The following is a 24,977-nucleotide window of genomic DNA, read 5'->3' on the forward strand; positions in this document are numbered from 1 at the left end:
GATAAGAATAAGAACAAGAATCAGACCACCACCACAAGGGCACGCCTGCGCTGTAGGGCTGCAGGCAGTTCTGGTAAGAGCCGCAGTGCGTAGTCCTGAGCGCGCTCAAGAACAAGGACAGGGGACCTGTTTGTTGGGGACTGTGTACTTGGCAGTTTGGGGAAAGTGTGTGCACTGGAGTGTGCTGCTCAGAGCCCGTGGCTGATGTAACCCTGCCTTGGCTGCTCACTCATCCTGGGACCTGGGACTAGTCAGTAACTCACTGGCCTTCCTTTTTCTCCTTTGTAAAATGAAAAGATCAAAGAAGATGGGATTTTTTGGAAGAGTATGTTTCATTTTTAGCTATGGAACCCTTTCTTCAAATAAAGGTTCATCTGGAAGCTTAGAAAAGGAAGCAGATGAGCCACAGTTTCTTTGGTGGAAGTTGGGGTGGAAACCAGAATCAACCCTTCACCCCCCAGTCCCTGAAAAGCCTGATTACTCTGTATATGAGCTTCAAAACACCCAGACTAGATGATCTAAAGCCCCCCCCCCCCCCCCCCCCCAGCTTCCACACCCTCCATGTTTTTGTGCTCAAAGGAATGGAACACAGAGTATCTGGAGGCTTCTGTTTGCAGGAGATACTTGACTGCTAGAGGCGATTTTGTCTTTGACCCCAGTGCTTGGTTTTTAGGAAGCCTAAAAATGTTTAGCAAGACATCCTCAGGTTGACTTATTTTGAAAGGCTTAATGCATGTTCTTGTTTTTGTTGTATCATTAAAATCCCTTAAACTCGACTTATCCTCTTGAATTTGGAACAGGGTAAAAAGATTTTTGTTTTGATTTTTTTATTAAATTTATAAAGTTGTGATATATGTAGTTACAAACTAGTCCAACTCCCTTTGGACCGTCAAATGAAAGTGGAAAGCAGGCAGAGACCAACCATTAAGATTTTCAAAAGTCAATAGGAAAGTCTTTGGAATAATTGGTTTGCATATGACCATAAGTAAATGGTTGCTTACATCAGAGACTAAGTGTGAATGTTTTACTGTCAGTAAACTGTTAATTAGGCAAGGTCATACAGAATGTTAAACTTAAAGTCCCCCAAAGTGAGCTGGGAAGTTGAATCAGAGTCGATGGTTTAAGGGACCATTCTCATCCTCATTGAAATGTGCCATATTTTCTCTTCCCACTAAATCTGAATGCCGCTTCCAAAGGGGTGGTGGACCAGCTTGGTAGAGGTACACGTGGCAAAAGGTATAGGCAAGGTGGAATGATGTAGTAACATTGCCGGGGCAGGTATGGGTCTTCTAGGTGTTTATTCTGTTTTCCTGTTCTCCTAACAACAAAAAATTCCATCCAAAATGCAGCCCTCTGTTTCTAACACAGTAATAAATATCCTCCATTCTCTAGGGGTGGAGCTATGTGTGTAGTACTTCGCCGTTGCCGCGGTCATCTATCCCTTGTGAGCCAAATGGTAATTAATGTAGAAATCATAAACATCCAGACTCTGGTAAATCATTATGATTTAACCTAACATTTGATCCTCGTACAATGAAAGTGAGGTAGAATCTCCTCATTCTGCAGTCATTTCCTTGTAGACTTTATCCTCACCGCTACTTCAAAAGCACGGGAAGATTGGAACCCCCCCCCCCCCGTTCCTACAGCTTATTTGTGTCAAATGAGTCCTGGAAGAGAAACGCCTGTTGTTTTTGCAGGGAATACAGAATGCCTTTTAAATCCCCCGTAGCCCAGCGAGGGCAGGTGGGAGCGAGAGTCAAGGCAGACAAAGTGGATAAGGGAGTGAGGAGGTAACAAGTCCACTGCTTTCAACTCCTTGCTATGGGGGTGGGGGGGAGGCAAAAGGCTTCTGGTGGCAACCACTAAGTACATTGTTTCAACTTCTTCCCTCTTTGTTTGAAAAGGTTTGCATGAATAATGTCTTAGATGTTGGTTAATTGGTAATTGTGGATTCTTTCAGCCGGCCAATAGGGAGAAGGCTTGAAGATGTTCACACTGAGTCATTGTATCACACCTCACTATAACATGGTGAATACGACACAGAACTGAGTTTGAGTCCCCGCTCCTCTTCCTGCAAGCTGTGACCTTGAGAAAGGTTACTTTCTCTCTAGCCTTCATTAACTCATCTGTTAAAAGAGGGATTAATGACACCCTTCTTCTAAGTACTTCTACGATTGCTGTGGGGAATCCAGTTTCTGTGTGCTGGAGATTTCATCTCAAATCCTTTTTGACAAACATTGGCCGAAAAAAAAATAAAGAGAAAATAAAAAGAAACAGAAAGAGAAAGAAAGGAGGGAAGGGGAGAGAAAGAGAAGAGGAGAGGAGAAAAAGCTGACAGAAAATACGGGTGAGTTTTGTTACCTCTCACCTCTTCTGATGTAGACAGAGCAGCTTAATTAGTGGCCCATTTTATAGATTTAGAAGACAGCTTGGCAATTTGCCTAGGATCACTGGTGAGCTAGAGCCAGGTCAAGAACTTGGGTCTTCTGCCTCTCCCTGGTCTAGTAAGTGTTGGTTGGCAGCTCCCACCCGAACGTGGAACACTGCCCTGTACAATGGGCGTGAGGTGGAGGGGGGGGCAGTCTGCCATGATGGTTCTCCCCTCATCACCGCCTTAGTGCAGACCAGCGCTAGCCAAGGGCTGGGTCTCTTTGTGAACGAGATTAATTCAGAAGAATCTCATGAAAACAAAATGACTCAAAAAATAATTCTTTTAACATCAATAATAAGTGCTCCTCTCCCCCCCCCCCCATGCACACACAGTTTACAGTATTTTACACTTTTTGCAAAAAAGCATTAGCAGTTTTTGGGTATGCGATCTCTTATACTGCTAAACTCATGTTTTGCATCAACTCATCATAATTTCAGGTGTGGAGATGGCTTTGGCATTTTCTCTGATATAATGATTCTCCCTGAGCTATTTTAATGTCTTGGGTAAGTTTTAGCTTCCCGGGCATGGCCTCTGATTCTGAGTGCTTGGGCCCAAGCCTCAGCTGTATCTCTCACATGTGGAGTGGCCTTGGGCAATTTTTTTAACTTCTCTCTACTTCAGCTGCCTCATCTTTAAGAAGGAGATCATAATGGTGCGTGCCTCAGAGGGTTGTAAGAAATCAGCGAGGGGATCTTTGTTTAATGCCCGCAGAGAGTGAGCCCTCAGTACAGGTGAGCTATGAATAGTGATGAGCCTGTTCTGTTTGCAGTTTACGAAGCTGATAGACGTGGCCATATGTAACAGGCATTGATACTATCTTAGTAAAGTCGATAAAATTTCATTTCCAGTCATAAAAACAATTACCTAGGATCCACCTGGAAATCATAAGCAGAAACTAGGTCGGCTAGCACAGAGATACTTGTGTGCTATAAAGACCCTTCTAGATTCAGCCACCATCAAGAGCACTTTGTGTTTAAGAGCGTGGTGAACTCCAAATTCTTCCAGTTCTTAAAGTTGATCCTTCCAATGGAGTCACAGCTGAGCTTGGATTGGTGCCAACCATCTGGGCTTATAACGAAGTATCAACAGAACAGAAGTTCAAAGGGAATGACAAATCAGTTCTTTGCTTTTTACCTTTCTAGTTAAGGTCTGGAAGGGCTTCTTCCTTATTGAATATGACCTTTTAAGAAATGTAGTGTTCATCTTTCCCAAGGGAATCATTTTTCTTATGGAATTCAATTTGCTTTAGGTTTCTTTCTCTTCTGCTGACTTTGAAAGGTGAGGCCAGGGCACCAGGGCATGTTTTGTTACTGACACCTGCTATTTCTCTCAGCTCTGTCATAAATCCCATTATGGTAGGCCTCATCTCCTAGGCCAGGTCTCAACCTAATCTGTTATAAGATGTGCTGTTTGCTTAAGAACATGTAGCATCTCTCGTACCCAGTGTGGCAGCATCACTGGGGACCATACCGTCCCTGCAGATAGAGCCAGGTGCCGTGGCCCATCGAAGCCCCCCAAACAGCAGAACCAAACGTTGCCAGGCAGAATTGACCCACTTCAGCATTGTGTGCGGCCCTGGGCAAGTCCCGAACTTCCTCTGGCTTTAAGACTTTTCATCTCTGACACTACGAAGTGAATTATCTCAAAAATCCCATCTAGAGCTCTCTTTCCCTTGAGCAGGGGTTTGTGCTAAGTTACTATTTGTGCTGGGGTTAGGGTTCTCTGACCAAATAAATTTAGGAAATGCTTATCTTATTCTTCTCTTACAGAGTCACAAGACACACATGCATGTTAATGTCCCTGAGAAGTCCATGGTTAAGAAACCTGTCTAACAATGCTTAATCAAGTATTTCTCAAATATAGGTGAATATGCAAATTAAAGCATTTTTATTCATTAATATTGCTGACTGACAACTGCTTTCCTGGGAAGAGTTCCGGAGGGTTCTGAGGGAGAGACCTGTGCTCCAGGGTTCCTAGATGATTGGGTTATGTAAGGCAAAGAACACATAGCAGTATCTCTGATTTTTTTTTTTTTTTTTTTTTTGAGAAAGAGAGCCGGCACGGGGGTTGGGGTTCAGAGGGACAGAGGGAGAGGGAGATTATTAAGCAGGCTCCAAACCCTGCACAGAGTCGACTTGGGGCTCCATCTTACGACCCTGAGATCATGACCCCTGAGCTGAAATCAAGAGTCGACGCTTAACCGACTGAGCCACCCGGGTGCTCCAGTATCTCTGATTTTAAAGGACCTTGCAGAAGTACCATTGCCGTGTAATTAGAAAATGTTTGTATGTTTTAAACAGTTTTTGAGCAATTGGTTTGTGGAGTCTAATAAATCACCAAAGTATTCATGCTTCAACTAACAGGAGGCAAATCTGGGGGGTCGTGGCTTGGAAGGAGCTACCTTACTGGCTGACTGCTCACAAAGTCAAAGTTTCAATATCGGCTTGCCCTCCACCCCTGGCAGTCCTGCCTTATGAAAGGCAAGGAACCTGTGCAAGTTGCTTTTCACTAGAGTCCTGGGTTAGCTGCAGGAAACAGTGGCAGCACCACACACGCTTTCTTCCTCCCCCTTTCATGTCAAATCCGCTAAGAATCATAATCTGAGATTCCAGGGGAGTAGGAAAGACTAGCTTCCATTACATTTGAAGTGAGGCTAATGAGAATTAAAAAACGCAGTTGTGAAAGGCTTCTATTCCATCTTTTGGTAAGACTCCCAAGACACTAACGGAAAAACATTAGGGTAAAGCATGAAATCACTGTCATGAGAATGTTAGGCATTAGGCGTAATCAGAAGATTTCAATCAATGTGACTGGCCTTTTGGCAGCAGCTGACATAAGACAGTTCTGCAGATGCCAAGCATTTTATCAATGAGTGGTCCAGTTGGGATCCTTTGTCTGGCGTCTGGTGCTTCGGCCAAGTCAGGAGGACGTTATCAGAGGCACAAAGTTCCAGGCAGTGGCCTGGGCTAGGAGGAGGGCGGATGGGGTAATCCAGGGGTATGGCTGTCCCCAGAGCCATTTCAAAACAAAACAAAAAAAGCCACCTAGACGAGGAAGAGAGTAAGCCAGGGAGGTGCAATTAAAGTTGATATTGAAACAGTGTGATCATGTAGTCTTTCCTTCTAGTGGGTAGGTTATGGGCTTTATATTAAATTAATATCTCAGAATGGGCGCTGGTGCTTGTGTCTTAATTACAGGAATTAAATTATTTACCCTCACACTTAAAACAATTTATGCCGGAGGACCGGTTGGCCAGTAAATGTATCTGAGGCTGGGGATATTTGTCCTAAGTGTCTTTTCCCATTTAAACTGTATCTTCGTCATGTTTCCAATTTGCAAAAGCCCTGGTGTTCAAAAATAACTGGGAGAAACACCGGACTGTGGGTGGCGGGTAATCCAACCCAGCATCAGGGCATTCCTGACCAAAGGGAAAAAAAAAATGCCTGTTTCCTGAGCCTTTCCGGATGAGGTCATTGTTTTGAGATAGCCTGTACCTAATATAAACGGGCTCAAAGTCCACGGCTTGCCTCAGACCAGTGTTTTGTCAGGGAACCACATCCAAAGCCATGAGGACTAGTCGCGCTGGGAGTAAAAGGAACCTGCTCAGAGTTATAGTATTTTTGTTAAATCCTTGTTTTCAAAAAAGCAATAAGTGCCCATCTGGTGAGACAATAATTCATTAAGTGAAAAAAGGAAGCAGAAGGCTTGGGAACATCAGTCTCTTCTTTTTTGCCTCATGTGTTTGAGTTACTGTGAAATGACAGTGACCAAACTCTGGATTCTGGATTGTGCAGAGTGGAGGAAAATCTGAGGAACATTCTGGGCGTGTTTTAATGGCTTCCCAGAAAGGATGATATTCTGCAGGTGTGATGTCGATGAACTGGTGTGTTCTTAAGAGTGGCCTTCAGAATTGGTAGGAGACAGAGTGGGGAGGAGAAGGCGGTGAAGACTGTACACGAGGAAGGAGGTAGAATCATGCAGGAAACTTCTCGTTCTTCCTGAGCTGGCTGGGGCACACCCTTTGGGTGGCACACCCCTCTCTGGAGTCCAGCTCAGCCCACGAACTACTGGGAGGAAAGCCAGGGCCTAAGACTTCCCTTTGAGGAGTGCATGCAGTCGTTCCGTGTGTGCCCAGCCACCTCGTGAAGAAAAGCTGAAATCTTAGCTCTAAGATTTGTGTGTTTGGTTAATGACCCGGGAACAGACTGAGTTCATGGAGCTCCATCACATGGTTGAAGACAACCAAGGTTGGTTTGTTCATTCTGTAAACTGTGCTGCCTGGGGTAGACCATGTCTTTAAAGATGGGGAGAGGGCAGGGGCATTTGCGGTAGTTGAAATAGTTATATGCTTATTATAATACGTTAATACTCTATGCACATAACATATTTTTTGTATAAAATATGTATCTTCGGTAGCAACATATTTAAAAATATTATTAATGGGGTTTAAAAATCAACAGGACTGTTTTGTAAGGAATCCAGCTAAATTAAATTAAATTAGGAGCGCCTGGGTGGCTCAGTTGGTCACGGGTCTGCCTTCGGCTCAGGTCATGATCCCAGTATCCTGGGATCGAGCCAGCCCCACATCGGGCTCCCTGCTCAGCGGGGAGTCTGCTTCTTCCTCTCCCTCTGCCCCTCCCCCCATGCTCTTTCTCTCTCTCTCTCCCTCTCTCTCAAACAAATAAAATCTTTTTTAAAAAATAAGTTAATTAAATTTAGATTGGTCTGTTGGAGCACTTTAAAAAGTGTCTTCAGTGACTGAGTGAACCCTGTGATCCCATTTCTGCTCCTGTTCTCTCTTTTTCTTTTATACCCCATTTCCGTGACAATACTTCTCTGTTAACATAGCTCTGAGATGAATTCTTTCCTCCTTGGGATGTAGTTTTTGTGCCCCTGCATGGGCTACACAGGTGCTTTGAGTTTGGATGCGTCCCTCCTCCCTTGAATGCTTCACTGATAGTTGTGTTTTGTGGGAGTTTGCTCCCTAGATAGGCTGGCTTCAGGAGGGGGCCAGCCTGTCCTGCTCAGCATCCCAGGAACTGGCAGACAGCACCCCAACTTCAGAGGTGGCCCGGCACAGTCTTTTTTTTTTTTTTTAAAGATCTTATTTATTTATTTGAGAGATAGAGAGCACATGAGAGGGGGGAGGGTCAGAGGGAGAAGCAGACTCCCTGCTGAGCAGGGAGCCTGATGTGGGACTCGATCCCGGGACTCCAGGATCATGACCTGAGCTGAAGGCAGTCGCTTAACCAACTGAGCCACCCAGGCACCCTGGCCCGGCACAGTCTTGCGGGCTACTCCACTGACACCAGCAGACTGTGTCAATTCATGCTGCTTCTTTTGATACTGGACCCTTTAAGATAAGAGATTGTAACTTACTTTGATTTCAGGAGAATAGGCTAGCACGTAATTCCACGTAAGGCAGGTGCGCTCTGTACCCTCCCTTCCAAGTGCTCTGCCCGTCACCGTTTACCAGGACCTCCAGGGAGCTGGCGTTTGCCTTCCTCCCCAGGACAGGTAAGACCAGGGAGCCTAGCTCTGCTGTGCCTCACATGTACACACTTGTTGAGAGGGACAGAGGAACTGCAGGTTGGCACCCTCTGTGACTGATGAATAATTCATGGTGACTTCTTATGCCATAAAACTTTTTCCTGCAAATGAACATTATTTTGAAAGAATGCTCATTTAAAACTCCGCAGATGTTCCGTATGCTTTCTTGACCTGCTTTAGACATTTACTGGGAAGACAAAAGTTGACAAACTTCAGAATAATAAAACGTAAAGTGGATAGGGGCCCCGTGTGGGCAGTCAGCCAACTCTGTCGAAACTTGTTCCCTCTTATTCTTTCTAAAGTGTAACATCACCTGATGTTATAAAAGGCCTCTAGATGCGCTAATAATCTCTGGGCTCTCCTCGAAGATAGAATCTGAATTTTAATGATAATACTGTGCATCTTAATTAATATTAATGTATTACTAGTATTTAGAGTTAGAAGCTCTGATTCGATGGCTTTTCCTAAGTGAAAGGGATAAAATTAGAATATCTCAAGATGTCTGCATGTCTCTATTTGAATAAAGCCCTCTGTTTTCCCTGCACTGTAAAAAGTGGATTTTGGTTTTGATTTCCAGGAAAGATAGGGCAGGTTTTAGAAAGTCTTACATGACAGATTATAAGTAAACAGAGTAAGCCATATATCTGATTATATTCTTTTGAGGTCAAACTGGAAAAAATAATCTTTCAAAAGAATTTCATTTCTTTTTTCCATTTTTCGACTGTTTCTTTCTACTCCATGGCATATTTTTAAGGGATTTGGAGTCTTTCCACTCGCTTCCAGCTGGAATTTACAGAAAGTGTATCTCTAGAACACTCAACAGTTGACTTGAATCTCGGTCATAGTTAAATTGGAAGGCTGGCAGATTATTCGGAGACTCAAAAACAGGCACACCTTATGTTTGGAGCATAAGGACTTTCACTACTCTGCATTGTTTTAAAAGTATTCTCCGTTGGGAAAATTGACGATTGTATTCCGATTACCTACTTTTTAAATAGAAGGATATTCTGAATGGATCTATAATGAACAAGTTTGACCACTCCTAAATTTTGTCTCTTATTCCTGTAGCTGGGTCCTTGATGCTTTAAAGCTTTAACAAAGCTTTCCCTGCTCACCCGTCCCTCTTTAATGAGTACATCATTCTGTCCTTTCTCTCCTCGCACACCTTGAAAGCATTAGCTACTAAGATGACTTTTGATTTACTACCTTCTGCTCTAAACGATATGCTTAGAGCTGGTGTTTGCATACAATTAACAGTAATTTAGGCGTACGAGACACCCAGCCTTCTCCTTTATATTAAAATCTAACTGTTGGGGTGCCTGGCTGGCTCAGCTGGTGGAGCGTGCGATTCTTGATCTCAGGGTTGTGGGTTCAAGCCCCGCGTTGGGTGTGGAGATTACTTAGAAATAAAATCTTTAAAAAAAATCTGATGGTTGACATGTACTTCTCCGTCGTAACATACACTTTAAAGTTGGGATGACCATCAGGATACCAATTCAGAATACTGGGACTGAGATTTTGCAAGACTTACCTCTAAATGCCATTCCCTTCCAGAAAGGGGGGCGGGGGGAATGCAACGTGCTGACGAGCACTCCTTTTAGATTTCATCTGAGAGAATGGAATGCTGGACAGGTTTTTCTGCTTTAAGAGACTGTCGCAGCTGCCACTGTAAATGAGCTCTGCCAAGGTCAGTGACCAGTGGGTCAATTAGAGCATGACATTGCCAGGGACATGCCCAAGCAGTGGGAGCAGGCTGCGGGAGCACTGGCTACCCGGTTTTTTATAGAACAGTCAACAATAGAATGAGCTTTGAGAGCTCTCGTCCCCATCTCCCTCCTTGTTCCTGTCTCCTCCTGTTCCCCCCCCCCCCGGTGTAGTTGATGCTTGCGGGCTCCCTCTCCTTCTGACTGCACCACGGTACCTTGACCACCCTCAAAGAGCACGTATCTTGAAGATCTTAATGGAATAGAAACTCCCTGAGCCTGGTATTACTCTTCTTTATAATACTTTTCATGGGACTCACACCTCATGCTGACACATGAATTGAAGTGGTAGACAGCTAGAAGGTGAACTGAAATGCACAGTGCCCTTAGGAAAAAGGTCACCACATTAGGGGACTGTTATTATTTTGTGGAAAGCCCATCTCTTGACTCTTTTTAAATGATTTAAATGGTCTGTTTTCCCGATTTTTCCTATGTAAGGTGTTGTTGGCGATGTGAACCCTCAAATGCGGGTTCAGAAGCATGAGTTTAATTAGCCATTTTACTTCTGAGACTCCTGGCCTCACCCAAGTCTTTATTATTATTATTTTTTAACTTTAAAGGAACTCTCTAATACTGTCTCTCTAATTGGTAGCTTCCTCAGGGAGGGTCTGCTGATGTGTCATAGAGCCCTCCTTGGACTTGGCATTAAAGCAGCTCATTAATGTTCTGTTATCATTAATTTACTAAGCATCTTTCAGCAGGTGGCAGGCACTGTGCTAGGTACCGTACAGAATAAATCTCTGTCATTTGGAAACCATAATCTTGGAAGGATCACTGGCATTATGTGCCAAAGACGAGCTGAGCAAGTCACCTACATGACAAGTTAATAAGCTCCTGAGCAGGGTGAAGAATGCAAGTATAGGACTATAAGGTGTTAGGGGAGATAGTCACTTCGGGAGACAAGGATGCTGGCTAGAGAAGGCCCAGGGCTCCTTGGGATAGAGATGAGCCCAGTGGTTTCAAGGGGCACAATCTGACCACCGATCATATCTCACCATGGCTCCAGAGTGGAGGAAGGTTGCCTTTTGTTCTTCGGAACCATCACAAGGGATTGGGGATTTATTTTCCCCTTGCTAAAATGGTATTCTCCGGTGAATTTCATAGTTATTTTTTCTGATGTAAACCTATCATTTCAGACTTGCAGAAGGAAAGCAGGTCCCCTCTGGACACGGTGTCAAGCTCTTAAGCTCTAGAGGAAGAGACATTTGGCTCCCATCATGGTTTTGATATCTACTAGCTGTGTAAACTTGGGCAAGTGTCTTAAGTTCTCCAAGCCCGTTTCCACATCTGTAAAATGGAGCTAGTAGTACTATCTGCTTTATAAGATCATGAGTATTAAATGAGTAGGTTTATGTTTATAAAACCCACGACACAATACCTTACTTGTAATAATGAATGACTTATGTAATTACTGGTTATAGCTCCACCTGATAAGTGTAGATGCTTCCAAATTATTTATTTCGTTGAACAGTGCCTTGGAATCCAAGACCTTGATTCTAGTTTGCTTATTTTTTTTAATTTTTATGTGTATATTTTATTTTATTTTTAATTATACAAATCACATAAGAATAAGCTTTTGCTGTAAAATTTCAAACAGTATATTAATGGCAAAAACTTCCTTTGACCACCATCCAAACCTACGGGGTACTACTATTATCAGTTTTATTTATTCATTTTATTTTCATTAAAGTAATTCATGTTCCTAGTTTTATGAATGAAATAGTGTCTTCTCCCATGAACAGGAGACAAAGGAATGAAAGCCAAGGATTCTAGAGTTTTTCTGGCTTGACTCCCTAAGATGACCTGTCCCTTCCTGTTGCTCAGTGTGGCTCTTTATTTATCTATTTCATAGTTTCTTCTGACACATGACACATTACGGTTTTTGAAAGTTTGGGGTGCCACTTCTAACCTTTATGTTTTAGATATCTATTGTCAAGAGCAAAGAAGAGTTAATTAAATCCTGACCTTCCTTTGTAGTAAATCAATAGATAATGTCTACCATGAAAAAAAAAAATCAAGAGATGGGCATTGAAGTATCTTATTTAGGGAGATGGAATTAAGTACCAGAATAAACAGCTAAAAAAAGTTGGAAGACGTTGCCTCCTCTGTCTTATTCCATTTCCACCTACAGGGAAAGGGACCTTCCCGCTTGGCACAGCACCTCATGTCATTTTCAGCAGGCATCCGTGAGGATTAGTCTCCGGGCAGAGAGAAGATGAGGAGGGGGAATGGAGGTGTAACTCCTTCTTGTAAAGACTGTCAGGCCTGTTCAGTCTTATCCTTCATCCCTGCCTTCAGTGGTACCTGGTGCCCCCAATACCAGACCCTTCCTGGTTTGCCCCAGTAGACACCTCTCCCTCCAGCTTAACTTACAGCCTCCTTACTCTTTGCAGATATCATCCGTTCACTTGCTAGCTTCCAAAACTGCATCCACACCTCTTGTCTGCAGGTATTCCTCTCTTGTTCTTTTGGGGTTTTGTGAAGATGCAGAGATAAACACATGATCAAAGCACTATGTTTAACAAGAAGCTTGAAGTTTTGGCACTCAATTACTGCCCTATACTCTAATCATCCCCCATTTTATTTCCTTTCCTTCAGCAGAATTATAAATTCTTTGATATTAGAAACTATGATTTTTATATCTTTCAGAAATCTCTGTCATGAGCACATGGTAGGTGCTCACTAAATTGGATTGATTAGCTATTTATCTTTTGTTCTTTGGCTGGCAAGGGACATTTATGTATACTACCTTTAGCAGTACAGTCGTGTTAAAACCATGTCACTAAAAAAATTCCAACTTTTTCATTTTTGCCTTTAAGATTCCAAGGAAATAGAATTAACAGTCAGTATTTTCAGGCAGAGTAAACTTATATCAATTACCTATTGCTGCCTTATACCCATCCCAATTCAGAAACTTAAAACAATGATCATTTATTATGTTTCATGAGTCTGCATACTGAGGGTCAGTTGCTTTCTGTGCCATTAGTGGGCAGTTTGGCAGACTTACTCACGTGTTTGGAGGTAGCTCTGCTCCGTGCATCTCTCCTCCTCCTCTTGGGACTAGCAGGTTGTCCCAGGCATGTCCCCATCACAGGAAAAGAGAAGGACAAGAGAGCAAGCACAAACATGCATGATCTCTTGAGGCCTAAGCTCAGAACTGACACACTGACACGTCCTCCTTACTCATCAGGCCAGAGCAAGTCACGTGGTCAAGCCCAGTCTCAAGCAGACGTTGGAAAGTGACATGGCAAAGGACTTGGCTACAAGGAGGGATAAGTTAGGGTCACTGATGCAGTCTGTCCTATGTCGTAGCAGTAGCATTGGTAAGAATGAACCCTTCCTGACACCAAAATAAAGGTCTATGCCCCGTTAACCTGACAGAACTTTTATTTTTTATTTTTGAGAAAGATAATTTTAACCCACAGGGACCTTACTAACCATACTTGAGGAAATGATCTACAGATGAAGCCAATGAATAACATGTATATAGAGCAAAAAAGCTAAGAAAGAGAAGTTTGAATACTTTGTGTGACTAGCCTAAAGCAAACTCTTTGTAAACGACAAGATAGTTAACTGTTTAGCCTTTGTCAGCCAAATGGTCTTTCTTGCAACTCACCGTGATTGTAACACAGGAACAGCTGTGGATAATACATAAATGGAAATGACTGGGTTCCAGTAAAACTTTGCAAAGACAGACGGTAGGCATTAGTGTATGGACTACTGTAGAGCTAGAATATTGAAAGAAATAAGGAGTCAGCTAAGGAAGGCTTTTTGAAAAAGGAACAACTATCTTGAAGGCAGTAAAGATTAATTTAGCTTAACAAGATACGTTTTAGAGAAGTCAGTAAAACCTGTATGGTCATTCAATAGATGAATTTCCCCACAGGTTAATGTGGTTCAGGCAGAGTGAAAACTCCACACTCGTCAATGGTATTACTTGCTACAAATCATTTCTGCCTCCAAAAGCCTGTTTGAAAACATGCTTACTAAGAATGTTAATGTTTTTGTTTAGCTGGAGAATTGCGGGGGGGGGGGGTAAGGTTTAGAAATAAAGTACAAGAAATACCTAATTAAAATGATTTGATTTTATGCCACTTTAAAAATTGTATTTGATGTGACCTAGATTTGTGTAAGGGAACTAAGGGGATTAATAGGGATGATTTATTTTTAACTGTTAAGAATATGCAGGATTCAAGTGGGCATTCTTCCACCTCAGTTGTATTTCACTTAGAATTACTTAGCAATCTTCATGGTTTTTTTCCCCTATATTTGAAGATAGAAAAAAAAAAAGCTCAAAATACTGTTGGGAAATAAAGGGTCTTCCTCAGAATCTTCAGTACCTGTTTATTCATTTACATTCAGCCTGTCAGTAGCCTGTACTCGGGTAGATTTCTGCTCATTAAACCCAGACACAGAAGTCTGGAGTGTAGCTTTTTGGAAGGTGGGAAGAAAGAATGCCCTTTGGATAAGAGTCTCAATTCTATTAAATGTTTCCTAAAGCTTCATATCTTTCTTGAGTGTTTGTTTCTTGGTTTTTCTGTCCTTGTGGAAGATGTCAAAATATACATGGAAGGTGGGGACTGGAAGGTATTGTTAGATTTCGCTCATTTCGCAGTTATTTTTTGAGCTCCTACTTCATGCCAGGTACTGTCCTAGAACCTGGAGTTACCACAGTTGAAAGAGCTGATCCCCCCCTTCATGGCACGCACAGACTGGCTATGGACACGTAGACCACAGCATGTCAGTGTGCCCCCCAGGAGCCCCAGGGAGGAGGGAACCACCTTCCTTCAGAAGTTAAGAGGGATTTTTTTCCCAAGGTAAAGGAACTCCATCCTGATTTTATATACCTTTGATTAAAATGAAACCACACCTTAAAAGGATCTAGAATTCTCTTCATAGTCATTATACCCGAGGTTGGCAATAAAATTAAAAGAAATCCTTGGAAGGTTTTGAGAACACAATCATTAAAATTCCGAGTTTCTTGGAAAAACACCATTTTCCCAGGTAACATAATCATTCATGTAAGTTCACTCTCACTGTTTCTGATTATTATCTTACATCCTTATGTAAGATACATTTGTATACATGTTTTCCTTCTTTCCTTGGAAAGTTCTCTTTCCTCTATGTCAGTTACTTTCCTAGTGTTTTGTGTTGAATTGTCCCCTGCAAAACATGTTGAGTCCTAACCCTCAGTGCCTGTGAATGTAACTCTATCTGGCTGTAGGGTCTTTGCAGATGATCAAGATAAGTTCAGGTCCCTGGGGTGGGCCCTGATTCAGGATGACTGATGTCCTTATAAAAATGGGAAGTTTGGACACAGAGAGAGACACAGAGGTAAAATGATGTGAAGACTCAGGGAGGAGACAGCCATCTACAAGCCAAGGAACACCTGAGGCCACCAGGAGCCAGGGGCAAGGTGGGGTACAGATTGTCCCTCTCAGCTCTCAGAAGGAACAAACCCTGCTGACACCTTGAGCTCAGACTTCTAGCCTCCAGAACTGGAAGACAGTACATTTCTGTCATTTAAGCAAATCAATTTGTGCTACTCTATTAAGGCAGCCCCAGGAAGCAAAAACATTTAGTGCATAAAGTCATCGTGAGCATTAGAGAGCTGACGTATATAAATAAATGTGCACCATAGTGACTGTCACACAGGATTGTTTTATGACAGTGTGGGCTTCAGCCTGGGTGGTACCAATGTGGGGCCATCTACCCAATGATGACAGCTCTCCAATGACCATGGATACCTAGGTACCCCTGAGACACAGGGAACATCTGGTTATCACCAAACAGATAAAAAGGACTTGCTATGGTCACTTTAGAACAACAGAGAGAGCTGGGTGTTCACATGGCAAGGGAGCCACAGAGAAGCTACAAGAAGGATCGGCGCCAGGATATGCCAAGATATTTCCTAGGACCCAGGCTTCCCACTAACTTGCAGATGTTCTCTCTCTTTATGAAGAACTATTTATGTTTAGTCCCTTTATATTTAGTCCTCAGAGCATTCATATAAATTTGACTTGGAAGATTTGGTTGTTGTTTTCCTTCCTGTTTCATACCCATATTCACATTAAGACTAACAATAATTAAGATAGCTAAAAATATATATACATCCTACATGCTGCAATGTATATATATGTATACATTCTACATCCTACAAAAGCTGTTAATCCATACTTTATAAAGACATATACTTCACAAAAGAGGATATCCAAAATGGCCAATAAGCATATGGAAAAAGTCTCACCATCATGAGTCCTCAAAATGCAAGTTAAAACCTCAATGAGACCATTATTCAGCTATCAGAATGGCTAAAATTAGAAGGACTGATAGCACTAAGTCTTGGCGAGGATATGGAATGACTGGAATTCTGCAGTGCTGGTGGGAGTCTGAAATGAACCAATCACTTTGGAAAAGTGTTGGCCAGTACCTTCAAAAGCTAACACACGCCTACTCTACCGTAGGTGTATACTCAAGAGAAATGAGTGTGTATGTCCACTAGTGGACACATACAGTAATATTCATAGCAGTTTTATTCATAATAGGCCCAACCTGGAAAAACCCAAATGTCCCAAAACAGGAAAATGGATAAATTAGTTGTGGTTGGGGTGTACTGTTTAAAGGGATATTACCCAGGGTAGGAAGAGCTACTGATACACACAACATGGATGAATCGAACAGGCATAATGCTGAGCAAAAGGAGCCACAGAAGAAGAGTACATACTGTGTGAATTATCTCGAGGTTCAAAAGCAAGCAAAACATCTCCTATGATAAGTCAGGATAGCAGTTACCTGGAGGAAGGGGGTTGCAGTATTGACTAAATACAAAGGAACATACTGGGATGTTAAGAATGTTCTAGATCTTGATCTGGGAGGCAGGTACATGGTTGTACACATGTAAAACTTCACTGAGCTCTGTTCATGAGATTTGTGAACTTTACCATTAGATGTATTTCAATAAAAAATTTAACATTAGAAAGTACATTTCTAATTTGAATGACATGGGGAAAATTATGATAAAAGTTGTGAATTGCACATGTAATGTGATTTGAACTACATAAAAAATTTCGTGGGAGAAAACTGAAAAACTATACTGACATATTAACAGTGGTTTATGGATGGTAGGATCGTGTTACTTTATAGTTTTCAGTCTTTCTCAAATTTTCCCTGATGAAGTATATCAGAATTGGAAATATCAGAAAATCAAATGGAAGAAACTATAGCTAAGAAAATATGTGACATAACTTGACCCTCAATTATAAATCAAGTATGCAATTTTAGGGGTGAATTAGCAACTCAGAGACAGGTGAATTCACAGGGTTGTGGAGTCAGAGAGGGCTTTGCAGGGCAGTAAACCCAAGGTGGAGGGACAGTGTGGAGGGAAGGATGGTTGAAATCAGGAATGGTGGGTGGTCAGTTAACCTAGTGTGATGTTTCTTTCAGCCTGGTCTGACTTTGTTTCTATCCACTCTATGGATTCTGTGGACCTTCAAGTTATCTAATTGCTTTTTCTATGACTCTAACATGATGATCTTTTAAAGCATTTGTAATTTGTATTCTTAAAAAGCTCCTTTTCTATCCTTTTACATCCTTAGGCGTTACCATTTGCTCGATTCTCTATTTTGAGGCTGCCTTTCCCCCACCCTCTGCTCTGCTTCTCCATATGCCAGTGTGAGTTTAAAAATTGTGCCAAGCAATTCTCTCCTTCTGAAAAAATAAATAAATAGGAGAACCACAGAAACACACACACACACACACACACACACACACACACACACACACACACACCCCTCTCCAAATGATCCATCTGTCCTGTTGAAGACATCCACCACCCACTTCATCCTGGTACAGGCTATTTTTGTTTGCTTTGTCTTGAGACCTCCTATATTGGAAGCCTTTGTAGAGTACTTTGGTTTCCACCAGAAAATGAAAAGCAAGGCACTTTGTTTTTCTGTTTTATACCTATTGCAGGGCTGTGCACAAAGAGATGTTCAATAAATGCTGATTGAATTGCCTTTATACTGATCATGGTCTATGCTACATTCAGATTTTTCTGGGCACAGTTTTACTGATGGGTGCACATTTATAATGATGAAGTGGATTGTGGAAAGGGTAATATTCTTTAGAATCCAATATTTTTCTAAATCTGTTCTCTGCAAACCTGTATCCTCTTAGGTGAGTTTAATTACTAGATTTTCAAATTATCTGTGATGAATTGGAGGATGAATTGAAGCCTTCTGTGAGTGTTTTTTTTAACTGCTTCTCTCCTTTTCTTGGCAAGATAAGTAATAGAATTATGCTGTGTTACTGGAAATTTTAATCAATAAAATGCATGTGTCTTTAATTAGAATGCTAGGAAGTACTGCTGAGTAGGATCATTTTGTTAATGCAATGAGCTGAGAGGTTTAAGCATTTATGCACAAAGGGTCAGTTAGAGTAAATTGAGTCTAGATGGGCATTTCTAATATTTTCCCCAGATAACCTACAAGAAGATTCATTTCAAGGTCCAGTGTTCATAAATATTTGTGAAGCATCTCCCCTGAAGCAAACACAGAAATGGAGAAGGCCACCTTTGCCTTCAAGAAGTTCATGGTCCAGTGATTTTTTTTCTCTTTCATCTGTTCCTATGGCTCCAGCCTTCACTTTGGTGGACACTGCCAAAGGTACACCTCCAGCTTTGACTTTTCCACTGAGACTCAGAGGAACATCCCATTTGCCTGTTAGACACTACTTTGTAGATATTATGATGACATCTTAAACTCATTATTTTAGCTGAAATTAGTTCATTATCAACAAAAATCAATCTCTTTCCTGTGTCTCTTGTTTCAATGGCTGTACTTTTTTTCCCCCTAGTCACTCAGGCTCTATTCTTTGGAGTTCTAATCAAACCCCTCATATCACAGATCTATTTCCCTCTTAGTAAGTGTCCACACCTTTGTATTCTGGCTATTTGTCCATTGGAGTCAACTTGTATAAACACTGTTCATCCTCAGTGTGGTTGGGTGTATGAAGCCATGCAAGAAAGGGATGGCTCCATTAGGTACTCTCTATTTGTGGGAAGATGTTAGAACCGGCTTGTGTTCCTTATCTACTAACAACTTTGTCTTACTCCACTTGCCCCACGGTTAGTCAAGCTTATCTATCTCTCTTCCTGTCTCAACCTGGGCTAGGTGCTCTCCTTGTCTTCCTTCTCCCACATGCTGAAGCATAATTGACTCCTTTCCCATTTCCACTTCCCTTTTTGATTCAGTCCTTCCAGAGACAGACAGCTCTTCTTCCCCCAAGAACTGCCCCTTCTAATTTGGCCCAGTCTGAAGTCTTCCTATCAATGCTGCCCACCCAGGCAGCCCCCCAAATCATGGCCTGCCCCAATCAGTGACATGGTATCAACAGCAGTAAGCTTTCAGACTCCAAAAGTAGGTATTGCATTTGCTATCAGTTCCAAAGTTCATGGAATGGGTGTTTACCGTGGGGTAGTAACACCCAGATTATGATTTATAGCATATTAGAGAGAAACTATGATTTTTGCATCAGGGGAAGTATTAGAGGTAAAATTTAACAGGGAAACATGGATGAATTTCAGAAACATGCTGAGCAGAAGAAGCTAGAGGCAAAGGGGTACAACCTGGTAATCTATGAAGTTCTAGAATGTGTCAAAATGGTGATCAGAACCGTGGTTGTCTCTGGTGTGGAGGTGGGCATAACTGAGAAGGAGCACAAAGAACTTTCTGTGGAGGTGGAAGTATTCTATATCTTGATAGAGATGTGGGTTACATGGGTGAATGAATGTCAAAACTCATTCACTTGTACACCTAAGATCTATGCTTTTCACGGTATGTAAATTAGACCTTAATTTTATAAAAGAAACAAAGTTTAGGGAAAAATTACACAGTAGTATGTGTAATAGAATCCTACTAGTGATTAAAGATAAAAGATTATATAATGTGGACATAAACAATATAATGGAGAAAGGCCATGTTCTTCTATTTGTGGCATGGCGGAAAATGTGAGAGACTTTGCTCTGAAAGTGCTACTGGTGTTACACACTTAATTGTTGGGGAATATGTGGATGCTTAAGCAGTGGCTCAGAGCAGAGATGCCATAATTAAAACCCGATTTTACAAATGAGAAGGTATGAATCTTTTATGTGAAAGCTGCCAACGCTTCTCAAAATTTTGCACCCCACCACCTTCTGCCAGGTCCTGAAATAAATCATAACTGTTTGGTTTAAGCTCAGTGGGTGGAAGGGTTTATACCAAGGTTTGAAATAACTTATACACAGGTCCCAGACTGCTGATCCACAGGCACTGTCGGCCTGTAAGCATGTGTGTGTGTGTGTGTGTGTTGGCAGTGGGGGGGGGGGGATAGAGACAGTTGGGCTTTTCTTTTTTTTTTCTTTTTTTTTTTTTTAGCTAGTTGCAAATGTTTGAAATTTGGGAGATTTCACATAAAAATCTGAACATCTGGCAATACTTGGCCTGCATTCCAAACTAGCAATAATTGTCTGGATCTGAGTAGTGGCTTCTTCTTTAGGGAGGGACTGTACTTTACACATATCCTAACACTCACAGGTATCTCAGGATCAACAGACAGCCTGAATTGTTGTTTTAACTTCTATTTTTAGTCCTATGAGTCTGATTTCCAGTCTTTGAGTTAGTATATATAGAGCCCCTCCTAGAGACTAGGAACTGCTAAGGGATTTAGTAGATACATGGAGGAGATACTATTATTATATCCATTTACAGACAAGGTAATCAAGGTTGAAACCCGTGAAAAACTCACCTGAGGTTACCCAGTAGTAAGTAGTGGAATCAGGATCTGAATGAGGTTTTCTTACTCCAGAGCCCGGGCATGCATTTACCCGCCACATTGTTGTTCTTTATGTATTTTTAACTTTGGTTCATCCATTATTTAGTACTTACCTCTGGTTAGTTGAGTTCTTATTAGTTTCCTTATGATTCATTTTGATAGACTAATCCCCAGTCTCCAGACTCTCTTGATTTTGCATCCTAGCGTTAAAAAATTTTATGCTATTTGCTGATAAACAATACACTTGAACTGTATTAATGTGTATATTCTAAAGCATGCGCGTACTTTAAAATGTTAAAGAATGAGACCATATATATATGATCTAGAATTTTCTTTCCATATTGCAATACATTATCTTTTAGCTATTGACAAACAGTAGATGAAATGATGCCTGGATGATGATGATTCTTGAAAGCATCTTTCACATCAGAGACTCCCAATTTTGCATCCAGTATAATTGTTCCTTCCAGATCAAGGGTGCCGTGAAAGTTACCAGACCATCTCAGACTATGGAGAGACAAGGGTAGGTTCCCCTTTGTTAGAAAAATCGTTTTCCATCTGTAGCCACATTTAAAACACCGTGTCCTAAAACCTTTTATAGCCCTGAAATTCCAAATAGGCAGAGGCATCTTTTATTCATATTACGTTCTTAGATCTGCCTTTGGGGAATTTAGGTTCTCTTCACACATCGAGTTCTGACTGTGGGTTTCATTTCAAGGGGAGCAATGACCCTTGGGTCTCAGTTTCTCAGTCCGAGATGTGGGGGCTTTGTGTGGCATGTGTCACCCCCTCACCTCTCAGGATGGCTGCCATGATGAACACATTTATGGTTATAAAGTACTTGGACAAAAACAAGTGCTAAGAGAGGCAGTTAATACTGAACCAGGGTGAAAGGTGCCTGTGGCTGTTTGCCAAGTTTTCCCAGCGTTCTGACCCTCTGAAGAAAGAACGGCAGTCAGCAGACTGTTTGGAGGCATTTATTTTGTTCTTGCTCAAAGGTAATGCCATTTTATTTCTCTAAATAGAGTTGTTTATAGGTGAATGGATAGGCTCTTCCTTCCAAGACCTTCCCTGTCTCTTGACCTCCCTTCCCATCATCAGGTGTGTGATCTGAATGAAGCATTCTTCCAGAGCATCCTCTCTTTGGATTGTTCTTTTCTGCCTTCCCCTAATCTGCTTATTTTCTTGGTAAATTTTTTCTTTGAGGTTCAGCTCGAACTTCATATTTTCCGTAATCCCACCAGCACGAGGCTGACTCAGTCTTTCCCTCCCATGCACTTTCATAATATCAGAGCACGGCATTGAGAGCATGCTGGGGGAACACGTCTGACACCCCCCCTTCCCCCTGCCCCCTCCCCCCACGGACTCCCTAAGGGAAATGCGTTTTTGTGTGCCACTGTTGGGAACAGAATAGAAATACATAATAATTGTCCATGTCAGAGGCGAAACGCAAGCCACTTGTCTTTTGGAAACACATTTTCTTTAAGACAGAAAATTAAGACGTGCCACTTACCATATCCAAAATCTCTAAGCTAAGCCCCCAACGTCTTACTGCTCTAACTCTACCCTGGGGTGGTATTTACCAAGTTGGGCTACAGTTGGGCAAATACATGCATGCATCGCCTGCTAATTTACGTGCCCTTTGAGGGCTCCTGTCTCATTCACTGTGAAGGCAGCTAACACCTGACCTGTCATATTGTAGGTGCTCAGGAAATATTTGTAGCATGAAGATAGATCCCTTAAACAAAGGATGGTGAAAAGCCTGACACTGATTTTAATCAGGTGTCCTGTTCTGGTCCTTATCTATCTTGCATATTTCTTGTGACCATGAACTACAAGGAGTTCCTCTTTGAAGTCCAAGTTTAAGTCCAGAGGTGAATGATGGCAAAAGACTTCAGTGAGCAGGAGGCCCTGCTTGCAGCACAGTCAGGAAATAGATTATTTGGGGATTGTTGATGTTTTCTAGTAAACTGACAGCATGAGGTTTGCCAGAGTGAGTCAGAGCTATTCCGTGGTGAGATAGATGAATTATAAATACTTCAAACTGTGTCACTGGAAACACTTCCCTCTGCATTTTTCCTCTGGGAGGTCTGGGAGGGGAGGCTGGGGCAGGTAGGAGCCACATACCTGCTCCGGGGCCCCTCCATCAGCGGATGTGCTGAGAAATGCTGACACCGGGTTTCCGGGTCCACATTCAGCTATTTATCCCACCAGTAAGGACGGCTTGTCTCCTAATGACCAACCACCGGGACAGCTTCTCGTGGCCTCACCTGGCTTGGGCCTCATGGGCATGTGCCTGTCACTTCGTGCCTTCCAGGTCAGTGGCACTTAGATCAGCTCTGACCTGCCAGAAGAGAATCCCATCCCGCATATGTAGGAATAAGAGATCTCAGGCTCATCAGTAAAAAGGTCTTTATTGTCCTCTCCCACTGAAGCAGTTAAGAATGACCAAAGTGTGTTTTGTCTTTGATAACCTGCCTTTTGCCCAGGTATTAGATACTCATGTTTCACACTGAGTTCTTACCAGGAATGGTCAAATTCTCTTTACAAGGCATTGAGCACCTAGTATGTGTGGGAGATATGTCGGATATAGGGTGACAAAGGCAAGACTCCTGCCCCCTAGAAGCTTCGCAGCTAGCAGAGGAAATAAAAGTCTACAGATAACCGTATTACAGTGCAGGATATAAGAAATCGTATGGGAGAGCTGCTACTTTGGGACAAGACAGACAGGAATTGATTGTAGCTGGAGTAATTCTGGACACCTGGAGGGGGGAGGTCAGAGTTGAGCTGCACTTTTAAGTGCGGGTGGCTTTTCAGAAGGATCAGATAGGAGAAGGTTGAGAAATGTCAGGAAAAGAGAAAGAAGCATAAGAAAGATTAAGGGTCGGGATATGTTCAGGGTGGAGAGAAGTGTAGAAACTGAACAAGACCAAAGCTGGTAGGTTGTGATATGTAGTCAGAAACATAGTGCTGGGATCCTATGGAACAGATTCGTGGGGCAGCCTTGTCTAACATACGGGGCTTGGGCTTCTGGATGCCTGTGACCCTCCCAGAGCCTATCCCCGTCTGCTGCTGCTTCCTTGAAGGCATTCCAAGCCTGGCTCTCACTGCCATTTGGAAATCTTGCCTATGGAGAATATTGTCAGAGAGTAATCTGAGACGCTTGCTGTCTGTTAAACTAATTATGCTTCAGTCCTCATAGTGCCTTGGTGCTCTCAATCCTGAAGGCTCAGCAGATTTTATGTAGTATCTGAATTATTGATGGAGATGATATGGATAAGGGGGCTTGGCTGCTTGTCCTGTTTTGAGCAGGTCTGGGGCGGGTGGCATTACGGGAAGAGAGGCCGCTGCCTGCCGAGTGATGGACGAAGCAGGCCTTCCCGAGGAGCCCTGCCCAGGGGGGAGCCTGTGTCAGTATGCTCAGAAAATCACAGCCTGCTTTGGAGGAAAGGGTAAGACCCCTTAAACAGTGAGCTTTGCAGAAGAGATGCCCAGGGTTGACCATGCAGGCAAAGAGAAGGGCTAAACTTGAGGCTTGCTGGTCACAGCAAGAGGTGTAGCTGCTGGAATGGGAGAACCTCCAAGGGGCCGAGGTGCATCTGAAAGTCCAACTGTGCCCCTTGCGCTGATATTTCCCAATTAGAAAGCTGTTTCTCTGCTTCCTCCGTTCTGCTCAGCAGCAGGGATCATCCCGATAACTGGGAGCTACCGCAGGCACTTTCCATGTACTTGCTGAGCTCCTTTGTTTGCTCATTTCTGATTAAAACCAGAACCCAAACTGAAAAGCCAGTAACCCCATTATCACTGATAAAGCCACAGGCTGTAAATTTAGACCATTCCCTTAGAAAACTAAATGCCATAAAGATTCACATTTTAAGGTGGTGGTTTTCTCTCTTAAAATGTTTTTTCTTAGCAAGAAGCAGATAGATCGCAGCAGATATTTTAAAGGGAGAGGTAGGCCTTTGGGGGAAGAAAAACCTAAATCATAACATAGAATAAAATTAAAGAAAAGTCAGAGTGCATTTCTGGAAAAAATCACTGCAGGAATTGACCTGTGACTGGTGCATTAAGAAGTAGTGAAGGCATCCAGCCTCTGAACAATATGTCGCCTCAGAATGCCTGGCTCTGAGGTTGGGGTTCATCTCATCATCGAGTTCCTGCAGCGTGCAGAGTGCTCGGGCCTCTCGGTGCGAGGTGAAGCCACTTGGTGAATTTGTCCACTGATAGTTTCTTTTCACATCCTAGAAGAGCTTGTGCAGGTGCAGTGGAACTGTTACTAGCAGAATTAGGAATATCCTACCTGATGAGATACGCAGGCCACCAAAATCTAGGGTGAATGTGGCATTTGTAATTAGCATTAGCTTTGTAGTGTAATGCATTGTGATACTTCATCACACAACCCTATAAACTGTCCTCAGACCCAC

At 42.4% G+C, this 24,977-nt stretch overlaps 1 protein-coding gene across 2 annotated transcripts in view; it reads left to right on the forward strand.

The window, feature by feature from the left end:
• The window catches only part of ABLIM1 (actin binding LIM protein 1), a 300,260-nt gene that overhangs the window by 77,564 nt on the left and 197,719 nt on the right, over window positions 1-24,977 (forward strand). The window contains exon 1 of one of the 2 annotated variants that reach the window (XM_073904155.1): window positions 5,981-6,678. The exons of the other annotated variant lie outside the window; for it this stretch is intronic. Coding sequence (XP_073760256.1) covers window positions 6,621-6,678 — 58 coding nt within the window. The 5' untranslated portion in view covers window positions 5,981-6,620. Of the gene's footprint in view, window positions 1-5,980; window positions 6,679-24,977 lie in introns of those variants that run through there. 2 annotated transcript variants of the gene reach the window in all.

Source organism: Callorhinus ursinus, unplaced genomic scaffold (assembly GCF_003265705.2).
Source record: "Callorhinus ursinus isolate GAN/ISIS: 27379988/994484 unplaced genomic scaffold, GSC_fseal_2.0 scaffold20, whole genome shotgun sequence".
Taxonomy (NCBI): Eukaryota; Metazoa; Chordata; class Mammalia; order Carnivora; family Otariidae; genus Callorhinus; species Callorhinus ursinus.